Source organism: Cervus elaphus, chromosome 21, assembly GCF_910594005.1.
Source record: "Cervus elaphus chromosome 21, mCerEla1.1, whole genome shotgun sequence".
Taxonomy (NCBI): Eukaryota; Metazoa; Chordata; class Mammalia; order Artiodactyla; family Cervidae; genus Cervus; species Cervus elaphus.
The window spans coordinates 56,833,921-56,856,257 of NC_057835.1; the positions used below are offsets into that span (position 1 = coordinate 56,833,921).

The 22,337-nt window shown below is 36.3% G+C and overlaps 1 protein-coding gene across 1 annotated transcript in view; it reads right to left on the reverse strand.

Moving 5' to 3' along the window:
* PKHD1L1 (PKHD1 like 1) overlaps positions 1-22,337 on the reverse strand; it is a 167,617-nt gene that overhangs the window by 121,247 nt on the left and 24,033 nt on the right. The window contains exons 9-19 of the mRNA XM_043880265.1: positions 22,057-22,099; positions 17,804-17,874; positions 16,339-16,449; positions 14,310-14,399; positions 10,459-10,727; positions 9,070-9,161; positions 5,169-5,328; positions 4,735-4,870; positions 3,830-3,973; positions 1,913-2,070; positions 751-864 (exon numbers count right to left, since the gene is read on the reverse strand). Of these exons, the coding sequence (XP_043736200.1) occupies positions 751-864; positions 1,913-2,070; positions 3,830-3,973; positions 4,735-4,870; positions 5,169-5,328; positions 9,070-9,161; positions 10,459-10,727; positions 14,310-14,399; positions 16,339-16,449; positions 17,804-17,874; positions 22,057-22,099 (1,388 nt within the window). The remainder of the gene's footprint in view (positions 1-750; positions 865-1,912; positions 2,071-3,829; positions 3,974-4,734; positions 4,871-5,168; positions 5,329-9,069; positions 9,162-10,458; positions 10,728-14,309; positions 14,400-16,338; positions 16,450-17,803; positions 17,875-22,056; positions 22,100-22,337) is intronic.

Genomic DNA, 22,337 nt, shown 5'->3' on the forward strand with positions numbered 1-22,337 from the left:
TATTTATTAAATCAAGTTGAAAACATAGCCCATTAAATGATTTTCCCTTTCCACTAATATAACTGTTTGCATAAAGCATGACATGATATATGTTATATATATATGTGTGTGTGTGTATATATATATACACACATATTTTAAAGGACTCATTTATTTCTGGAGTACTGATCTGAATTGAATAACTTGCCTAAATATTTCTTATTCCTAAGGTATTCACTTGGAAATGGTGAATATCTGGCTTCCTTGAGTCTTCAAAAGAAGAATTAGGAAGATAAGTATATTTTAAATTTATCACTGTAAATCAAAGAAAAATCTTTGTATTTGCCAAAGAAGTAAATACTGACTGGGCCTCATACTAACTGACCAGAGGGTGATCTCAAAAAGCAACAGAAGAAATTCACTATATAATGCTCTACTACAAATTATATTCTCTGAAGCCATGAGGAAAAAGAATATACTCTGAATCTAAGAAAGCAAACAAAAAACCCTACAGATCTCACATTTACCCATCTTGCCTACTTTGTCTTGATTAAGAAAATTCATATGTGGTAGAAATACTGCTTTTACAAGTGAATCATTTTATAATGAAGGAAGATGCTAGAACCTTATCAATAAACATATAACAAAATTATATTTGTAAGTTGACTTTAAATGATAAAGGAATTAATGCTAATCAAAAAATGACAAAATTCCAAACATTTATATGAATTCTTATCTTGTCCATTCCGAGGTTAATTAAACATTCCATACCAGGTTAAAATCAGTTTCATAATCTCTGAAGTATTTCACAACAAATCCTTCTTCAAAATTTGCAATTTGTGGTGGACACTTACTGCTAACCATTTCTTCCACTGCTGCCTGAAACTAAATTAACAATAATTAATAAATAATAACTAAAGCTTTAGTAATTTCTTTATGAAGGGTAGAACATTAGTAATTTTACTACTAATTCTAATTCGTTTTAAAGGAACAATTTCATAAGATAATTCCCATGTTAGTCATAATTATGAAGTCATTTCCTAAATAATTTTTAAGTTTATATATGATAATTTCAGTATAATAACTGTTTCAAGATTTTTATTTTAGGGAGTTCCCTGATGGTCCAGCAGTTAGGACTCGGCACTTTTACTGTCAAGGGCCTGAGTTTGATCTCTGGTCAGTGAACTAAGATCCCATGAGATGCCTAGCATGGCCCCAAATTTTTTTTTTAATTAAAAAAAAAAGATTTTTATTTTAGAATGTCAATAGTTACATCCAACTGGCTGATCTTAGCTTATTTAGTTATTACATACTGTAGGCATATTTGTTTAGCAGTTTTTTAAAAGCATCAATGAGGTAAAACTAAGTGAATTAGCCCCTCATTAAACAGTTCCAAATAAATAGCTTTCCCAATCAAATGAAACATTAACTGGAAAACATATATATACTCCAATGCATTCTGTTTCTCAAAAGAAGAAATACAGATTCTGCAATCCTTTATTATTTAAGAAAAAATCTGGATAATACAGGAATTGGCACACATTTATGAGGTCTATAATTTCCACACCGTTATTTCTCTGGCAAAGCATACATATTTAGAATTAAAGATTTGAAATAGTGTATGATCTTTAGTCATCAAACAAATATTAACTCACACTCACTGTACAGGCAGTTGTGGAAACGCAGCAACTCACAAGCAAACGTTCCTGATGAGCAGACGCCCCATATACAGATACCCGGACCCTGTTGGCACAGACCTAAGAACTCCCCGTTCATTCCCTCTGTCACTGTGGTATCTCCCACTTCTCTGCTTGCTATGAGTTGGCTCTAACCCATCATGCCCCCAGGAGGTGTATTACCACTCCTTAAAATGTATTTTTGTAGAAGGCTGATGTTTAAGTAGCTTTCTGTTTGAAAAATGAACACAGCATACTTTAGCTTCTGATGACTGCGGCGTCAGAGGCCTAGAAGTGATCCCATCCCAGTTGAGTGTGAAGGTGTTCAAACTGGGTTTTCCTTTGGTTTGTTCTGTAATAGCCAGCGTGACATTGTTCCCTTCAAATACTTCATAACTGAGCAGATCAAAGTCTCCTGCAATGAAGTACCAAACAGAATTTGAGGCAGTCAATTAAGTACCAATATAGCCATAAAAGAAACTCAGATTTAACAAAACTGGTTTTATTTGGAATTGTATTATCACACACACAAAAAAAACGATGAACGGAGAAGATGCAGATCCTCAAATCTGAGATTTAGCCATAGTAGAAATAGCAAAATAGCAGATAAAGGGCTATATATATTAAGGTTCTGTTTTTGTAGCGTAAAAGGAAGTTTGAAAGATAAACAGAAGTTGGAGTTGGAATCAAGAGGTAAAAATCAATGGGCAATAGAATGTTCCAAAAATCCTTTTATTTTTGTTCCAGTACCATCATCATTGTGTAAAGGGCTAGGCTGGGAACTGCTCTTTTCCTCAGATACAAATAGAGTTCAAAGGTGAATCACAGGAAACAGTCTCATGCCTGTGAGGCTTGTTTATACCATCTCACTCTGAGAGAAATCAGGCTTTGTCCTCAGATGTTTCTCTTCACTGGGAAGATGCTTTAACAATGAAATCCTATTGACTTTCTCTGTTGAGTAAAGTCCAAGAATTTGCCCAGTTATGATTTTAGTACCATATTTGTTAAGGTTTCTCCTGAACCTTTAAAATTTCTCTTAGATCTAAAAAACATGTTTCTGAGAGAACAAAGATAACAATATCTTTATTTATATAGCATTTTGACAAGATAACCTATGGAAATTTTTAGAACTTCCTGTTAAACAAAATTCTCTACTCAGCAATGAAATTAACAATTTCATACAATGAAACATAAACATTGAAGTAACATTTTACTTATATCAATTAGAAAATAGTGATTGCTCAAAAAAAAAAAAAAGCAACTTCTTCAGGGATCTATTACATGAGCCAGAAATCCCAAATACCCAAAGAAAGAAAGAAAGCGTTAGTTGCTCAGTCCTGTTCAACTCCTTGCAACCCCATGGACTGTAGCCCTCCAGGCTCCTCTATCCATGGAGTTTTCCAGGCAAGAATACTGGAATGGGTTGCCATTTCCTTCTCCAGGGGATCTTCCTGACCCAGGGATCAAAGCCAGGTCTCCTCCATTGCAGGCAGGCTCTTTACTGTCTGAGACAGCAAACTGGTTGCTAAATTTGGCTTCAAGACTTGAAAATGTAATTGGAAGCTAATAGCTATTACTTGAAAAGGGTAAAGAGATCAAAAAATTTTGAAAAATGCTATATTAAATACAGGTGCACTGCTTTTTTTTGTTTTTGTTTTTATTGCTTTGTTGTTTTTATTGCTCACTGCAGCATTCCCTTGGGGATTTTAATATTCTAATGGGTTCTATAAATCTTCAAGGAGAAGGTGTGGTATGCAGTGTTTCCTACATGGGTTTACCACAGAATCCTTTCAATGGGCAAGATCTGGCCAGACTAAGTCTCTCCTGAGAAATACTGATTTACTTAAATTTCATTTCCAGAATTAAATATCTTCACTAATTTTTACTAAATATAAGTAGATTATTACTAATAGTGTATTTGTAGTCTATAGTGTAGTGTATTTCTCGTGCATTTGGAGCTGTATACTCCTTGAAATACAACTAAAATTTAAATTACAATATAAAAATTTAACTGTTTAATTTCTGTTTCTCCTGAAGTTGATCAACACTATGAATCCACTTCCTTTCTCCTCTCATTTTATGGTGCTTTTACCTTTTTCAATGGAGGTGCACAGGATACAAATTTGTTTCCTAGAAAAAACATTATGGAAGTTCAAAACGAAGTACATGCTTACCTCTAGTTGATATAAAGGTTATCAGGTAAACATAGCTTCGGGGGTCTTGTGTTCTTATTACTTGCACTGTGTCCAGTTTTATAGACCAGAGATCATTTAAGGCTGACTGCAGTATGAACTCAGAAGCATCAGCAGGTAGCCAGACTTTGCACGAAATAAAACAAAATTAAAAAGTCAAATGATTAGGAACTTTAATCAGGAAAAAATGGGTTGCAATCTCTGTACTACCACAGCCAGCAGTGATGTCTCATATCTGAATTTTTTAAAGTACCTACAGTCTGTATCATAAGTTATTACTTAATTAAATTATGTCCTGAAAGATTCAAATTCAATATTATTGACTACTTAATTGGATTGTGATCTATTGAGGACAGGGCTTATATTTTATTGTTTTAATACTCCCATGGTAATAAGCATCCCATGTGGCAAATAGTAAGTATTTATCAATATTTACTTATTGAAATGATAGAAGTAGGAAAAATTATTTTTTTGGATTTATTATAAAATAAGAAATACAATATCTTTATTAACAGATAAACTAATGTCTCATAGGTCTATCGCTTAATTTGAGAAATTGAAGAAATGATTACCTGTCTGTAATGATAAATTTAATTTCTATTAACTTATACCTGTGAGTTGAAGATATGTTTTTGTGTGTTTAAATATGCATTTATCAAGATCCTTATAGAAGAAAATGACAGTATATACCTGAAAGTTGTTTTTATTGATGCCATTTTCTATCCCAGTCTGAGGAGTTTTCTTCATAGTAGGACTTTGCTTCTTTACCTAGCATACTATTAAAACTGTATTTTCCAGATAGTAGAATTTGACTAAAGCAAATACCTTTTTAAAATTTTGTCTATACATAAAGAGAAATAAAGCCTACCTCATTTTTTACAACTCACCAGTTTTTTCCATGTTATAGATCAATCTATACTGGTAAAGTGAGCATAAGTTAGCTTCTACACATGGGCCGGTTACCATGACCTTCTGCACTTCATTCGTTGCATGAGTTGTTTCCCAGTTTTCCAATGTTATAACCTATTCCCCAATTTAAAAAAACCATCTATTTACTATATGGAAAAATACATTTTTTAAAAGCATCATAAATCAGCTACTGAATGCCTCTATAGTTTATTGTAAACAATAAACTATTTTAAAGTGCAAGTCATCAAATAACAGGCTCTTTATAATTACAGATATTCCAAGGTACAATTTAATAATCTCCCATGACTGCTTCCCCTTCAAACAGTATCTTACCTAGTACAGTTAATAACCAAATAGAGTTCTATCTTTGAACATTTGCTTTCTTTAAGGTGGATCTATAATCATGGCCAACCTGTACTTCCTGGACAACTGTTGATTGGGATTTGATGACCTGTTCTTCACTCACTGCATCTTCTGTTTGTTGTTCAGTATAAACACTTTTATACTGGTACAGTCCAACATCCACAAAAGCACTTAGTCTGTACTCTTGTAGCAAGATTTCAATGTAATATCTGGAAAATAGAATAACTAAAGATTGGAACTTTTTCTCCAGAGCACTTATCATGAATTTTGCTTTCAATGAATAAAATTTCTACATGATATAAAATGCCTGTCCGTTAAATGATTTATATTGTCCCCAGGTGGTGCTAGTGGTAAAGAACCGGCTTGCCTATGCAGGAGATGTAAGAGACGTGGGTTTGATCCCTGGGTCGGGAAGATCCCCTGGAGGAGGGCATGACAACCCACTCCAGTATTCTTGCCTGGAGAATCCCAAGGACAGAGGAGCCTGGCGGGCTATAGTCCAGAGGGTCGCAAAGAGTCAGACACGACTGAAACGACTAGCACACATGCATTCCTGATTTTAACTATCAAAATACTTCACAGCAGTTTGCTAAAAGAAAATGAGTTGTGTAAGATATCTGCATTAGAGATGAAGAAAATGACTAATTCACTCAGCTTTGTCAATAAATATTTACTGAAAGAGATACTACCCTCTATCCTCAAGGAGCTGAAAACAATCACATTGTAGGTTATAACAAACTTCCTGACATAAAATACAGGGGACACAAGAGGTTAAAGTACTGTAATGTGTTTAGGAAAATGTCAGGTAGGCTCAGACATACCATCTATTTTGTATCTGAGTGGTTGTATGTGTCAGGGATGAAACTCTTACCCTAAGTTCCTTAAATATCATCTCTACTTGTAACTTGGGAAATAAAACACTGCCTCAGGAAACTTTTACTGATTAGACTTATGACAGCCCTCCAACAAGCCAGATGAGAGTCACACCTTAAATCTGGAATTCTTGATTCCTGAGGTCCCCTGCCCACCATCCAACTGCCTATTCAGAGTTAGCTGCTCACCCCCCAGCTGTTACAGGTGAGTGCGAAGCTACTATTGTGTGTGTGCTCAGTTGCTCAGTTGTGTCTGGCTCTTTGGGACCCTGTGGACCATGGCCCACCAGGCTCCTCTGTCCATGAGATTTCCCAGGCAAGAATACTGGCGTGGGTTGCCATTTTTCCCTCCAGGGGATCTTTCCTACCTAAGTCTCTATCAGGGTCACCATTGCTCCCTTCCTTGAAGAGGCCAGCTAGGAGTTCCTTTAAATGGCCTCACATTATTCAGCAGATACTCTTGTATATGGAGATAAAGTGTCCACGGTTCATGAAAGACTGTGAATGAAGTGCATTTTTTATCTCCCATCTGGCAAAGAGATGGGGCCCTGGGTCATTTCCTCCACAGGACTGATATTGGAGGATTATGTCAGGCTTTTAGCTGCCCTGAGAACCTGTTTGCCATCTCTGCCAAATCAAGGTAGGCAATACTAACTAGGGAGCAGGACTTGGAGAAGTGAAGTGAAGTGGAAGTCACACAGTCCTGTCCTACTCTTTGTGACCCCATGGACTATGGCAGTCCATGGAATTCTCCAGGCCAGAATACTGGAGTAGGTAGCCTTTTCCTTCTCCAGGGGATCTTCCCAACCCAGGGATCGAACTCAGGTCTCCTGTATTGTGGGTGGATTCTTTACCAGCTGAGCCACAAGGGAAGCCCAGACTTGGAGAAGAACCATTAAATTCTGTATCCTTATTGGCAGCTTAAATATATTTTAAGGCACTTTCTACATGCTAGCACTTCACAGACATTACTCTATTTAATTGTCACAAAATCCTATAAATACATATATTATTGTTTGTTCACATGAATTACAGAAACTAAGAATTTTAAAGACTGAAAAAGTATTTTAAAAAGTTAGTAACTGAGGTAGGATTCAAATAGAAAGGGGGGTGACCCAAGAGATATGCACGTAGAGGTAGGCTGTATTATTTGAGTAAAATGAACGGGCAAGACAAGTTATCTTCGAAAAGGTCCCAGGGACCACTGTGCAACAAACCAGCCATGTGGCCTCAATTTCAAAACTCACAGGCATCATTATTCCTGCTGATGTGTAAATTCCAAGCTAGTTTGCAGAAGCACAGATAACCAGGCAGCAGATGTATTACAAGCCACCTTCATGCAAGCTCTGTGCTCTTGTCAAGCAGGTAAATTGAACTCATTTTCCAAGGTCAAAGCAAAGCCTGAAGGTGTATTGACACTGAATAGCAATAGAAATTAACAAGGTACTCCATTTACTCTGAATTGGCCTGGCGATTGTGGTTAAAGAAGAAAAGGCTTAAGTATATAAAGCAGTGATCGTAGACGGGGGAAGAGAAAAAGAATGGAATGCTTATTACTCCTAAGACTTCAGTGAGAACATTCAGTGTAGTTTCTCTCAGGTACCATTGATCCCAACCCTCTCTGACCAACTCCATGATGCTTCCTAAGAGCATAATCTAATCAATATCTGGAAGGGTGATGTGCTGGAATGAGAAACAAAACTCTTCCCACCAGGAAGCGAAGCCCAGGATGTCCCTGGTGGTCCAGAGGTTTAGAATCCACCTGCCAAAGCAGAGGACACAGGTTTGATCCCTGGTCCTGGACCATCCCACATACCTCAGGGCAACTAAGCCCATGTGCCACAACTACCAATGCCGCACTCCATAGAGCCTGAGAGCTTTAACTACTGAAGCCGGTGTGTCTCGAGCCCGCGCTCTGCAACAAGAGAAGTCACCGCAACGAAAAACCTGCGCACCGTGACGAAGAGAGCCCCTGTCTGCTGCAACCAGAGAAAGCCTGAGTGCAGCAAAAAGGACCCAGTGCAGCCAAAAATAAATTAAAAAAAAAAAAGGAGTGAAGTCTGTCTTCACCCACTGAATCTAAGTCTAGCCTTTTGCTTTAGTCACTGAGATATTAGCAAATGTGACATAAGCAGAGTTTAAAAAGCCCCTGTACATTAGGAATTGCCCTCTTGACTGCTGGGACACTGCAACAGCCTGTCAGGACAGACCTTGTGGCTTCAGATATCCTAGATACCTCAGTTCCTGCGAGGCCAGCCGAGACTCCAGATATGTGAACAAGGCAATCCTGGACCATTAATCACCAACTAACATAGCCAGGATCAAAAGAACCACCTAGATAATCACAAAATTCTGTTGCTTCAAGCTACTAAATCTGGGGGAATGGTTTCTTATGCAGCAAAACCTAACAAATACAAATGGTAAATGGAAGGTAATTTACATGAACCTCTTGATGTTCTACATGTAACAGCTATTTTGCATGTATCACATTTTTTACCTCCCTATTTTCTAGGAATCCTGAAGGGCTTTTTGAATGGGATTATTAGCTATTTGAATAATATCGTCATTTTTCTCTCTGAAATTGGACCTTTCAGCACTAAAAAATGTACCACTTAAGGGCAGGGAGTATGTTTTAATATCTTTAGTTAAATTTCCAGTACTTGGCCCAGGGTCTGAAATAAATCATGAGAATATTAAATATATATTAACTGTGGCACCAATCAATGTGGTTTTGTGGTTTTTCTCCAGCAACAGAGAAAATAGGAGCAAAGAATTTGATGGCTGGATTGACTGAAAGGTCCTAGTAAGAAACTGAAGCAGGATTAAGTAAATTTCACAAAATTATCATTTCTATAACAGGAATAATTTAGATTTCAAATTTCCCTAGTTAGCTGAATGCCAGTATTCTTGAGAATACAGGAACAAAATGTAACAAAATTATGGAGAATGGCAAATTACAAATTGAACCAATAAATTCGTATCACTTCCACCAAGAAAACAAGTTGAAAATATTTTTATATATAAACTCTTGGTTTTTAAATATCACACAATAGTTTAAAGAAAAGAAAAAAATCTTACTCTTTTCCTTCTTGAAGATGAATATCATCTGACCTCTGTGTTGGGCTGGAAAAATAATTGTTGGCATTGGAAGAATGATAGGCAATCCTCACCTTATTCCAAAAAGACAGAGAAAAGGGAGGGGGGGAGAGAGAGAGACAGAAAAAAACTTACTAATAAACCTTTTCAGCATTTATTTATCATTTATTATTCCTCTCAGCCTTAGACCTTTTATGAACAGAAAAACATGAAAATACTTCATATTTTTATTCTAATATATTATTCATGATGAAAAGGATCTTAAAAAATTATCAAAGCTCACTTCACACCTTGCAACCTTAATGAACATCAACCACACTATTCCATGAACACACACAGATCATAGCTTTTCCACAATTAGAACTGCAAATGGGAAATTTAAAGATCCACACTGGGAGGAAGACTGTTTAATTTTAAATAAAATATTCTTTTTTTCTGCAGAGAACTTTGAGGGACTTAATCCAAATGAGATCATTAAAAAGAGATCTGAAAGATGCCAAAGATCACTAAATAGGTCTGCATTCTACAAAGAGAAGACTTTGCGCTTCCCAACAGAAATAACTATCCTGTCTTTAAAAGAAACAAGCTGAAAAACTACTGCAAAATTGGAATTAATATGTTACAGGCAGGAATTTAAACTTGTTCATCCAGTCTGAGAGACAACCTTGCCATATATGTAATGAGTGGATATTCTGTTGATCTATTAATTTCACATTTGTGAAATGGTCCTAAAGAAATAACATAAAACATGTAATAATGTAATGAACACAAATGTTCAACAGAGTATTATTTGTGATCATAGAATCTCAGAAGTTAAAAACATATCAGTATGGGGAAAATTACTTAAGTTTAGTAACTCATGCAATAACATACTATTTAGTCATCAACATTGCATCATAAAAGCTATTTAATAATATGTGAAAAGACTAATACATTACAAAAATGACTATCAAATTGGATGCATGATCCCTTTATGTAAAAAATAAAATATAGACAAAAGGAGATAAAACACTTTAATCTCATGACCAAGTAATAGTGAAAAAGATCTAGGTAGAATAGTGAAATATTTGTACTCCTCTCCAAATTTCCTATGGGTGATTATAATTCTTTCAGTATAAAAATAATCTTCAATTTTAAAGGAAATGTATACTTTTTCTTAGGGAAAATTTAGGTATGGAAAAACATTTTCTTTTAGGCATTAGGTTTTCTATAATGACTTTATGGCTCATATCACATGTGATAAAATAGCCAAGGACCCACCACATAAATTCTTTAGTATAGTCATTGGTTTTAGTGTAGCATAAATGGGACATATATAAAGGTTATCATATTGTTTCTATAACATCAAGTGGTATGCTGTGGCTTCCCTACCTTATCTTCTGTAAGTCCAGTCTGGCTGAAATAAATAGCGTAACGGTCATCACCTTTGATGTAGAATCTATAAACGTCAGATTCTGGAGCCACCAAAAATCCACTGAAACGTGCAACAAATGTGTCTTGTTCCATGGGCCAAACATAGGAAGCTGAATCTGCCCAGCTGGCACCCATGTACCCTGGAGTTTTTTCACTGTATTCGAGAATCTCTTCAAGACGTACTGGCCGGCTATTATTCCACACCTCAAGCTTTAGACCTCTCCCTCCTGAACATAATAAAAGAAGGCTTTCATCAGAATTTTGATGCAGTATCTCAATAACTTTTACTTGTGTAGTGCTTATAGATATTCTATTTTTATTCACATTTTTAGAGTATATATATAAACAAAACAATTATATATATCTCTACATGTACCCAGAGGACAGAGTGCTATTAAGACAGTCTACAATTTATTTATTATTTCATACATCTAAACCTCTGATTCTACATTATATAAAATGAGTATGATATTATGACTTGTGTGACTGCTATGGGGATTATATATTTTATATATATAATAAATATATATATGATGATGGTGAAGTCACTCAGTCGTGTCTGACTCTCCGCGACCCCATGGACTGTAGCCTACCATGCTCCGCTGTCCATGGGATTTTCCAGGCAAGAGTACTGGAGTGGGTTGCCATTTCCTTCTCCAGAGGATGTTCCTGACCAAGAGATCGAACCCGGGTCTCCCGCATTGTAGGCACAGACGCTTTACCATCTGAGCCACCAGGGAAGTCCTATATATATATATGCACACATATATATGTAAAGTACCTGATACATAGTGAATGCCTTATATAAGATAGTATTAATATCATTATTATTTCTGATAAGACTGATGTTGCTTTATGTAGTCAACACTCAAAACTTCAAGATTCAGACTATTTGATTACAAAACATTCACCCTGATTATTATCTCTAATAAAAGTTACTCAATTAATGGCTCAGTGAACACACACTGTTTGCCTTACGTTTCTGTTAATACTTTTCTTCTTTTTAACATTACTCTGTGCTGTAGGATTTCATCTCCTTCTTGGACAGAATCAGAGAGAGAACATTCTCATTTAAAGTAAACTTACACTTGCCAGATTGAGGGCAAGAGGAGAAGCGGATGACAGAGGATGAGCTAGCTAGATGGCATCCCTGACTTAATGGACATGAGTTTGAGCAAACTCAGGGAGATAGTGAAGGACAGGAAAGTCCTTCCCTTTCCTGTCTGTCCTGCTGCAGTTCATGGGGTCACAAAGAGTCGGACACGACTTCGCGACTGAACAACAACAACACTTGCCAGTGTTATTTTTTCCTAATTATAATGAAGCCATCTCATTTTTTATTTTTGTTCCTTAAAATACAACAACAATCAGGTGCCCGCTTCCTCCCGCAGCTTAGGCTTGGCTAGAATGTCTGAATCTAGAAAATAATGACTGCAACTCTTCCCCTGAGTTTGGTTAGAGAAAGCTTGAGCACGTCAACCTTTTTAAGCAACAGCAAGCTCTGGTATACATAACTTTTTTTAAAGTAATCAATTATAAATATCAAAATTCTCCTCTTAAACTGGTCATTTTAAAAATATTCAAGAGCTTTCCTTGTGGCTCAGTGGTAAAGAATCTGCCTGCCAACTCAGGAGACACGGGTTCGATCCCTGATCCAGGATGATCCCACATGCTGCAGAGCAACAGCCCGTGATCCATAACTATTGAGCCTGTGCGCTACAGCCTGGGAGTCATGACTCCTGAGAACACGCGCCACAACTCCTGGAGGTTACGCGCCCTAGATCCTGTTCTCTGCAACGAGAGAAGCCACCGAAATGAGAAGCCTATGCACTGCAACTAGAGAGCTGCAGTGTGGAAGGAAATGGCAACCCATTCCGGTGTTCTTGCCTGGAAAATCCCATGGACAGAAGAGCCTGGTGGGCTGCAGCTCATGGGGTCTCAAAGAATTGGACATGACTGAGTGACTAAACCACCACCACCTGCTCGCCCCAACTAGAAACAAGCCTGTACAGCAATGAAGATCCAACACGGCCATAAATAAATAAATAAAATCATCTTTTAAAATATCATTCAAAACAAAGACATTTAAAAGGTTAATAAACTGAATTTATTTGGCTTCAAACACCAACCAATGACACAGTTATAAACCGATTTCACTGGGTGCACAAGATGAGACACAAAATCCACGTGCACACATGCACAGCATCACAGGGGTCTAGTTTCAGACCTCAAAGCCCTCAGCTGCACCTTCAATGGCCACAGGTGAAAAATCTGAAAAGACTTTTGAGTTCCATTTCTCCCATTCCCTGTGATCACACCTAAATCCTTCTAGATAAGGATTTAACCTCTGCCATTTGAGAAGAAATAAAGAGCCTCTGATGAAAGTGAAAGAGGAGAGTGAAAAAGTTGGCTTAAAACTCAACATTCAGAAAATTAAGATCATGCCATCTGGTCCCATCACTTCATGGCAAATAGATGGGGCAACAATGGAACCAGTGAGAGACTTTATTATCTTGTGCTCCAAAATCAATGCAGATGGTGATTGCAGCCATGAAATTAAATGACACGTACACCTTGGACGATAAGCTATGACCAACCTAGACAGCATATTAAAAAGCAGAGGCATTACTTTGCCCACTAAGGTCCATCTAGTCAATGCTATGGTTTTTCCAGTAGTCATGTATAGATGTGAGAGTTGGACTGTAAAGAAAGCTGAACACAGAAGAATTGATGCTTTTGAACTGTGGTATTGGAGAAGACTCTTGAGAGTCCCTTGAACTGCAAGGAGAACAAACCAATCCATCCTAAAGGAAATCAGTCCAGAATATTCATTGGAAGGACTGATGCTGAAGCTTAAACTCCAATATTTTGGCCACCTGATGCGAAGAACTGACTCCTTGGAAAAGACCCTGATGCTGGAAAAGATTGAAGGCAGGAGGAGAAGAGGACAACAGAGGATGAGATGGTTGGATGACATCACCGACTTGAAGGACATGAGTTTGAGCAAGCTCCGGGAGTTGGTGACGGACAGGGAAGCCTGGCATGCTGTGGTCCGTAGGGTCGCAAAGAGTCAGACACGACTGAGCAACTGAACTGAACTCATTTATTTTTTAACTAGGAAAAAAGCATTTAAAATGTTTCCATTAGCCTGTACCAACATTTAGTAACAGTCATTTGATTTGAAATAAAAATACCTTTATACTCTATCAATAGAGCTTTCACAAAGTGTCTGAGAAATTTAGGCCAGGTTTACCTCCACTCATATAGCCTTGATTCAGCTAATTTAATAGAAATATTTCCTAAATCCAGAAATAAAAGAAAAACTAGGAAGAAATTTATCATTCTCACTACAAATTGTAAAAAGCTCAGATGGTATTTTTTCTCACTATGTTATGGGCTGAATGTTTGGGTCCCCTCAAAACTAAAATGTTGAAACCTAATGAAACCTAATGCCCAATCTGATGGTATTAGGAGGTGTGGCCTGTGGGGAGTGTTCAGACCATGGGAGTAGAGCCCTCACGAATGGGATTAGTGCCCTTATGAGGGACCCCACAGAGCCCCCCAGCCCTGCGAACGCCTAATCTATGAGGAACAGATTCTCATCAGATACCTAATCTGCCAGTGCCATGATCTTGGATTCCTAGCCTCCTAGCTTCCAGAATCTTGAGAAATCAATGGTGTTTATAAGCTACTCAGTCTATGATGTTTTGTTACAGCAGCCTGAACAGACTAAGACACTACAGATATCTGTCAGTAATATTCCTCTTATGCAAATATAGAAATGGTTTTTCTCTCCAATGGTGACTTACCTGGATATATAGTTCTGAGAATATCAGGTTTAGGGGGTGTCTTGCAACATATGCTATTTTCTGTGACATTCAAAATATGACAGGCTTGACCTACAGAGAAGCAAGGGCAGAGCCATTACTACAGAGCTTCAGAATGCAAACCACACCAGCCTAAATTGGAGTGCTTTTTCAATTAGAACCAGGATGCACAAGCAAGAGGTAAAGCTGAAGGGTCTTCATTTCCTTTACATGTTCTCCATCAAAGCTTATCACGCATTAATTGTGCTTTAGTTGTTCATTAGTTGTACTTCCACAAGGCAACATTTTGCTGGCAAAATCTCACAAATCTGAGTTAGAATATTTCATAATTTCTGAGAAACAAAAGTTTATTAAAATGATGTCACTGTAAGCTATTTTATCTGGGTCCAAAGTGAAGCCTTATATGTTTTGTTCCCTGGAGAAAAGTTTCTGAATAAATCAGTGATGTTTAAAATTTACAAAAGTTGATGATTCCAGTCTTCTTAGGATAATAGTGGTTTTGTTCAAATTTTTTAAATAAAAACAAAAAGGATAATAATTTTAAAGTAAATTTATAATAATTTATTTCACAGACAGATGGAAACCAAAACAGACAAGGTTTTAAATAAGAATGATTATCGTAATACATAAGCACAATTAGACTTGAGTAAGAGTTTACATTTTAGACTCCCAAGTGCTCCTCACAGTGCTTCATGAAAGGTCAACCCTCATTAACTATTTACTGACATGGAAATAATCCATGAATACAGAAGTAAGGGAAATGGAGGAAAGTATCTTTGCCAAGTTTTGTTTGGTGGCCTGGAAAATGTACACTTCAATACAACCTTTCACTATTTGAATGCTTTGTGGATGCAAGATCACTGAACTATAAAACAGTATATTTTAACAATATTTTAAACCAACTTAACTCATTTTTGTTGGAGCAAAGGAAAGATACAAAAACCAATCATTTTCAAGAAATTATTGAGGATTCAAAATCTCAAATCTGGCTGCACTTTAATGGCAAAGAAATACTATAAAAAAACTTAACATGTAATATTTGTATATCAGCTGTATCATAATGTCAGATGTAAAACATACAAATTCAAAATTGTTTATATTCCTGTTTTTAATATTTAAAAGGTAGTAAAACAGAATAACATATTATATGAAATGTTAAAATCTTTTGGCCTATGCAGGTGGCCAGGAAGAATTCATGGGATAGGAAAGATGTCCTATGAATGCTACACAAGGTTGCTTTCTGTGAATTTCTTTTCTTGAAATCATATTTTGGCTAGCTCATCAGCAGATTCCTTAAAAGTAGAAATCACCTGAGCAGAAGGCTCGATCAGAAAAATTACATACCAGGTACTTGGACAGACGTCCTGTCCTTTGTCCATCAAGGTAGGTAAGGTCATTTTAACTCAGTGAGAAGATCCCCATTATACATTCATTCCCAACTTCCCATTTGAGCTGCCTAGCTCCCTACCTTTGAGCAGATCTGGACCAGACATATGAAAGTGATGCACAACCAGAGAATCAAGCCCAACGTACACTTGTAAACCAATTAATGCTCTTTCTAAGGCCAATACAATCTGTAATTACTGATGTCCAGACAAGGCAGAGTATATGACAAAGGGATGAGGAGTCTCCCGAAATGCCACTTTAAATTTCCCTGTAATTATCTAACCCATTAAGAAATAGTAACAGTTCAGAGAGGTAATTTGAAAGTCTATTAAATAGAGGTTATGTGTGTCTTTGGCGTGGCGAGCAATTTGTTGATGGCAGCCATGATGCTGCTGTGCAATGCCCTTCGGTGCTGACCTCAGAGCCCAAACCCTGGTCACGTAAGGCTGCAAGGAGCAGTCCTCACTGGAAAATTGCAGTGGGAAAAGAATCAAGCTCCAGGACCAAATGCCCATCTGGAAATACCAGTTCATAAATTAAGACATTAATTGAGCACAACTACTATTTTTCACAGAAATAATTAAAGGAAGTATTCATTCTTTTATTAAAAAATCATGAAAAATACCTCCAACTAAAACTCGGACTGGGAAATCTGTCTGATCAAAGAACCGTCCACTGATCGTTAGCAAGGTGCCGCCTTGAGTGCTTCCTTGTGAAGGTGAAATCCTAGTGATCTCTGGCATGGGGAGGGGAAGGACAAGAAATAAAATGTTATGAATATTCCACATAAACATAAAGATTTGTCTTTTACAAATTTTCCAAATTACCTAGCCACAGCAAATAACATAGTGAAGGTACTGGATTATCGAAGGAATGAAGCAGGTGTTTCATTCTTTTGTCTCTGATGCAGTCTTGCAAATAAGACAATAAACATGGCTTCACACAGACTGGCATCTCCTGGGGACCAAGGGTTAGTGGTAACTGATACCAAACAGACGCTGGTAATGGAAGGATCCAGAGAACAAGGAAAACCTGGGCTGAGCATAGATGTTTGTTTCCAAAAGAAAACAGGAAGGCAAGAGAACAACCTCCTCTCTATGCTCTTTAAAAATGAAATCTTTCTTATATTTACGGACCAACATCTTAAATTTTTCTCACATACTAATACATTAACTATGATTGGAATGCTTGCAGCTTTGTATATGAGTCTTACGTACACTAGTAAAATGGACCAGTAACGGTACATGGTACATTCTTTTAAACATTTACTCTTATTAGTTCACTCTATCAAATGAACTGTTTTTTTTTCCGTAGGAGTTTCACATTAAATAAAATAGACTTCTGTAGCCTAGACAGTAAAGAATATGCCTGCAATGCAGGAGACCTGGGTTCCATCCCTGGGTCGGTAAGACCCTTTGGAGAAGGGAATAGCAACCCACTCTGGTATTCTTGCCTGGAGAATCCCATAGACAGAGGAGACTGGCAGGCTACAGTCCACGGGGTCACAAAGAGTCGGACACGACTAACACTTTCACACTAAGTTTCACAGTAAGTTTCTAGAAAAAAGCCAGGATAGATCATATTTGATTGATTCCAAGACACACATTTTTTTCATTTTTGAACATCTTTCATGTCTGAATCACCCCAGGCCTGGCACTGAGATCTCTTTAAATTGAAATAAATTATGATCTCCTTGAGGAATCTTTTGGACCATACTGAGAGCATAAATCTCCACGAGTGCTGGTTTGTGGGTTTAAATTGACAGCAGAGATTTTTTTTTCCTTCCTTGATCAACATCCTAAGTTGAGATGCTTAAGCTTCCCTGCTGTCTCTCTTAGTGAGATAAGTTTATTTCTCAATCAACCTAACACCAGAAATGTAGTTTTTTGGCTACAGATCTTGGCTTTTTGTAGATCCTGGCTTAATGTCAGGGCTTCCTACTGCACTCCTTGTCTTGGGTGTTTTTTTGTTCTTAGAACAACATAAAATAATATAGTACACTTTACAACCATTGTTGTACTTGATTTGATGAAATAAAGTATATGCACTTCTCTTCCCCTGCCTTCCCCTCACACAGAAAGGTCACATACCTGCATATGTTTGAAACATTGAAATTTTATTGAGGGAAGAAACAAAATATGCCATTTTTTCTGGTAAACTCCTGTTTTAAAAAAAAGTAAAAATTCTTGTTTTAAAAAATGACCTTTATTTTAGGAAATTTTCTTTTACTTCAGTGATAGAAATCATATCAAAATTTACAAAGGACCAAGAAAGAACTTTTGAGGAAAATAAAGATGTTCTATAGCCTGGTTTATTAAATCCACAAATACACCAAACACATTTGCCAGCACTCACTGAACTGCACATTTAAAATATGCACCTTTTATTATATGCAAATTATAGTTCAATAAAGTAAGAATTTGCATTAACATAAAAAATAAACACACAGGAAGACTGCCCTTCATAAAAGTTGGGCTCTATGGATGACCATCTGGGGTTCTCTGTGCTCTTATGACCCATTTAGTGATAAGTAACTAACATCATTGAACTCTTACTAGGTATGCTAAAATTTTTAATTTTTTAAGCTTCTAATTACTATGCTATTTAATTCTTGTATCAATTCCATGAGGTAGGTAATACTCAGAGAAATTTCTTCTTAGTCAAGATCAGTGATTTCTCTGGCAATCCAGTGGTTAAGACTTTGTCCTTCCAATGCAGGGGGCATGGGTTCGATCCCTGGCCAGGGAACCAAAATCCCACATGCCGTGCAGCATGGCCAAAAAATTAAAAAAAAAAAATTAATTGACTGTTTTCTTAGTCAAGATCACAAAAAGTAGCAGAAATGGAATCTGAACCAGGTAGTTTGAGTTCATAGCCCTGGGTACTACATAGTTCTCTTCTCTAGCCACTAACTTACATGAGATACAAAGGATGAGTGCAAGTTCACAACAGTCCACCATAGTTAAGTCACCCTTAATAAACACAGAGCCTATTCATGTTTTTAATAGATACATACTTGGACTTCTATGGCCTAAAGGGCTACGAATGGAAAGAATATGATCCTAAAATTGAATGCTTTCTCTTAATTACCTCAATTAAATTCATAATTAGAAAAGTTAAGATATTCTAATGTTATCTAAAGACTCCAAACTCATTCATCATAATTATGGCACAATGAACTAGAATCTATAAGGATAATGGAAATCTTGTGGTGGAGACCAACAGGCAACTCCCTATGAATCTAACACAGGCATTATAATGTGCATTTGCAAAGCTAAAGAGTCCCTGAAAATATGCTATGCTAAATTAGTTATTTAAGAAGTTCACACTGGATTTTAAATGTTTATATTATAAGCCTTTCAGTTGATTTCTTAAAAACCTAAAATGAAGCCAGTTCCAACAATGTCTGTGGTCAGATCCTGTCTCTGAAAAATTAACTCTGCTTTTTAAGCTGGTGGGGAAATTGCCTCCTGAAATAAAATTTGAATGTAATTTATTTGGTGTGACACTGAGGTGATTTTCACTAATTCATTGATAATAACTAGGCATTTCTCAATTAAGAGAGTCTCATCTAAACCTTATCAGTTTGGAACAGCTGTTGTTTGAACTTGGGGTAATAGAAGAGGGAAGGCTGCCCATTAAAAGAAATACAGAATGTATACAACATTGTAAATCAACTATACTTCAACAAATTTTCTTTTTAAAAGTAACACAAAATAGATGCTACACGGTCTCCAGTTGGTTCATCTGATATTCAGGAATGCTCCAGAAATTTGTAAAATATGGATTTTATTAATTATAAAATGACAACATTTTTAAAATGCCATGTAATCTTAAAACTAGATTTTTAAGTAGTAAATATCGTGTTTTTAACAATCACCTTAAATTAAGGTTGTTTTATATAAAAATACAATTTCTTAAACTCTGAGACACTAATACAAAAGGAAATCCATTGGCTTAAAACAGGAAACAGTGATTATAAGTCAAGATCACAGAATTAACAATTTTATGCAATATTTTTGCCTATATATGTACAAATTTTCAAATTTTGGGGGTATGTTAATGCATACTTGACTTATGCATACCTATCAATCACAATCAAGCTCAATCACTCAAACCTTCTATTTTTGGATAATTATTTCTCTGAGAGACATATGATGGATTTGGCAATTAGCACCTCTCATTCAGACTTGGAACTAAGAATTCACTTTTCTCACCTTAGGAAGAATGACATTGAGAGCACAAAGGAACCATATATAGTTCACAAAATCATTTAAATCTCGATATCATTGCTTCTAACATGTTTTGCTGATATTTCAATAAAATCCTATTGTCCAATCTTATCAAGTTATATTTAAGTAGGCCATGTCCTTACAGAAAATCACAGTTAAGTCATGGGACTAAGTCACTGTACCATGTAAATCATAAAGGTAAATCTTAGCACTGTTTACATATCACCCACTCTGGCTTTATCCTAAATTATAAAATTCTTCAAGATTTTAGTGCAGTATGTATTATTCTATAATAAAGTGTCCGGTGGTTAGGACTTGGCACTTAAAGTAATTCCCTGATGGTGATTCAGTGGTTAGGACTTGGCACTTTCACCGCCAGAGCCTGGGTTCAATCCCTGGTTGGGGAACTAAGATTCCACAAGCCACGAGTCATGGTCAAAAAGTAATAATAATAAAAACTTAAAAAAAAATACAGTCCCTGGGCTTTGGGAACCCACAATTTTTTAAAAAGTGTGCCTTAATTTCTTCACCTGAAAAATGGAACTAACAGTACACATTCCATAAGGTTGTTTTGATACTCATTAATGGCTTAAAATAGGGCAGGTACACAGTAAGTCTCAAATTTAAGTATTATGGTTACTATTATTATAAATAATTTTTAAAATAACTAATTAAAAAAAAATGTCCAGTCCAGGTTTATAACTTGGAAATAAACCTACTGACTTTAGGTGTCTAGAAGTAGCTCATCTGTAAATACAGTGGTAATGGATTTAGTTTCACCAACTCAACTGCATTTCCATACATGCAGAGACCAAATCTCACCCTTCTCTTGCAGCCTGTAAACAATGAAAAGGAATAACATCTACTTTGATTATAACATTGCCACTCTTTCCAAACTTCTAATCACTGAGTCTCTCTTCAGAAACAAAAAAAATCAACAATTTTTCATCATCAGTCTACTACAACTATATTAGTATTGGATGGCTAAATGATGTGACTTATTTGGATTTCAATCAACCAGTTCACTTTCCCAACAGGAGATGCTATGACGTTTTGGGAAGAACAATTTAGGTTTGGCACATCATGGTGCTGCCCATAAAAGGCCAGCAGCATGCTCCAGTGACTGGGAGGGCCAACAAATGCCCCCCACACACCCTTGCAAACGCTCCAGGAGTGGGGTGATCCCCCCACAGTAGAGAATCCTGGGTCAGGGTGTTAAACAGTGATGAGATGTGGTTCTGTGACTGGAACCCTCTATTGGTCATGGCAAAGCACTGGACGAAAGGCTCAGGTCCTGGAGTCAGACTGCCTGGGTTCACATTCCACCTCTGTTTCCTGCCAGCTGAATATCCCTAGGCAAATCACCTAATGTTCCTATGTCTCGTTTTCCCAGTGTGCAATATGGGATAGGTGAAAACATCCAATTTATAGGTTCTCTGGGAGTATCAAGCTAGATAATATATGTAAAGTGCTTAAGGCCATGCCTGCCACTAAAGGTTCTTTATTATATCTATCAGACTTGCAACATGTGTTGAGATTTGCATAGTCTCGTATTTCTATAAGTGTGTGATGGTCTTTCTGACTGAAATTAGGGTATCTGGAAATAAGTTCTAGTTTTACTAGAAATTATAAATATAAGTTATTAATATTGGTATGAGAATGAACAATTAAAAGCTGTAACTACCATCTTTCACAATTCCATTTGTCCTGATACTTTAAGAGAACATCAGTATAAGGCAATATTAACCATGAAGCTTTTTTTATTCTTACATTCATAAAAAATTTAATTAGTTATCAAAACAATTTTATAAATAAGAAGGGCTACAAAACATAAAATGACACCTTTTCATATCACAATCAAAGATTTTTTTAATTTATTGTTTTAAGTAATGCTAGATTTCCCAGCAACTGAAAGGCCATGTCTGAGACACAAATTACTAGTGAACAGGAGTTACAGACTCCTTAAATGTTAATTTGGGTAAAGTGATTAATTTTTTTGAAAGTAATTAAGTTTTTAATCTAGGGATATATAGCACAAAGTAAATATACACTTTTATTTTATTTTCCCAGTTGAATCAATTATGAAAATTATTATTTACAAAATGATCTACCTTCCATAATCGCTATCCACGATGAAGCTGACATTGTGATGACCTGGAATTAATTAAAATACACAATCAATTAAATTCTCAATCACAGGAGAATAATAACTATATATTATAAAGCTGATTTAAAAGCAAAGAAAATTAACACCGTAATTATGCAACCATCTACTAATCCTCAAAGAAATGAAAAATCTTAAAGAAACACCTACTACTTTAAGATATACAAATAAGATGTCTCAAGGTTCTAACCAGGAAAACCTCACAAAGTATAATAATGAATGAAGAAT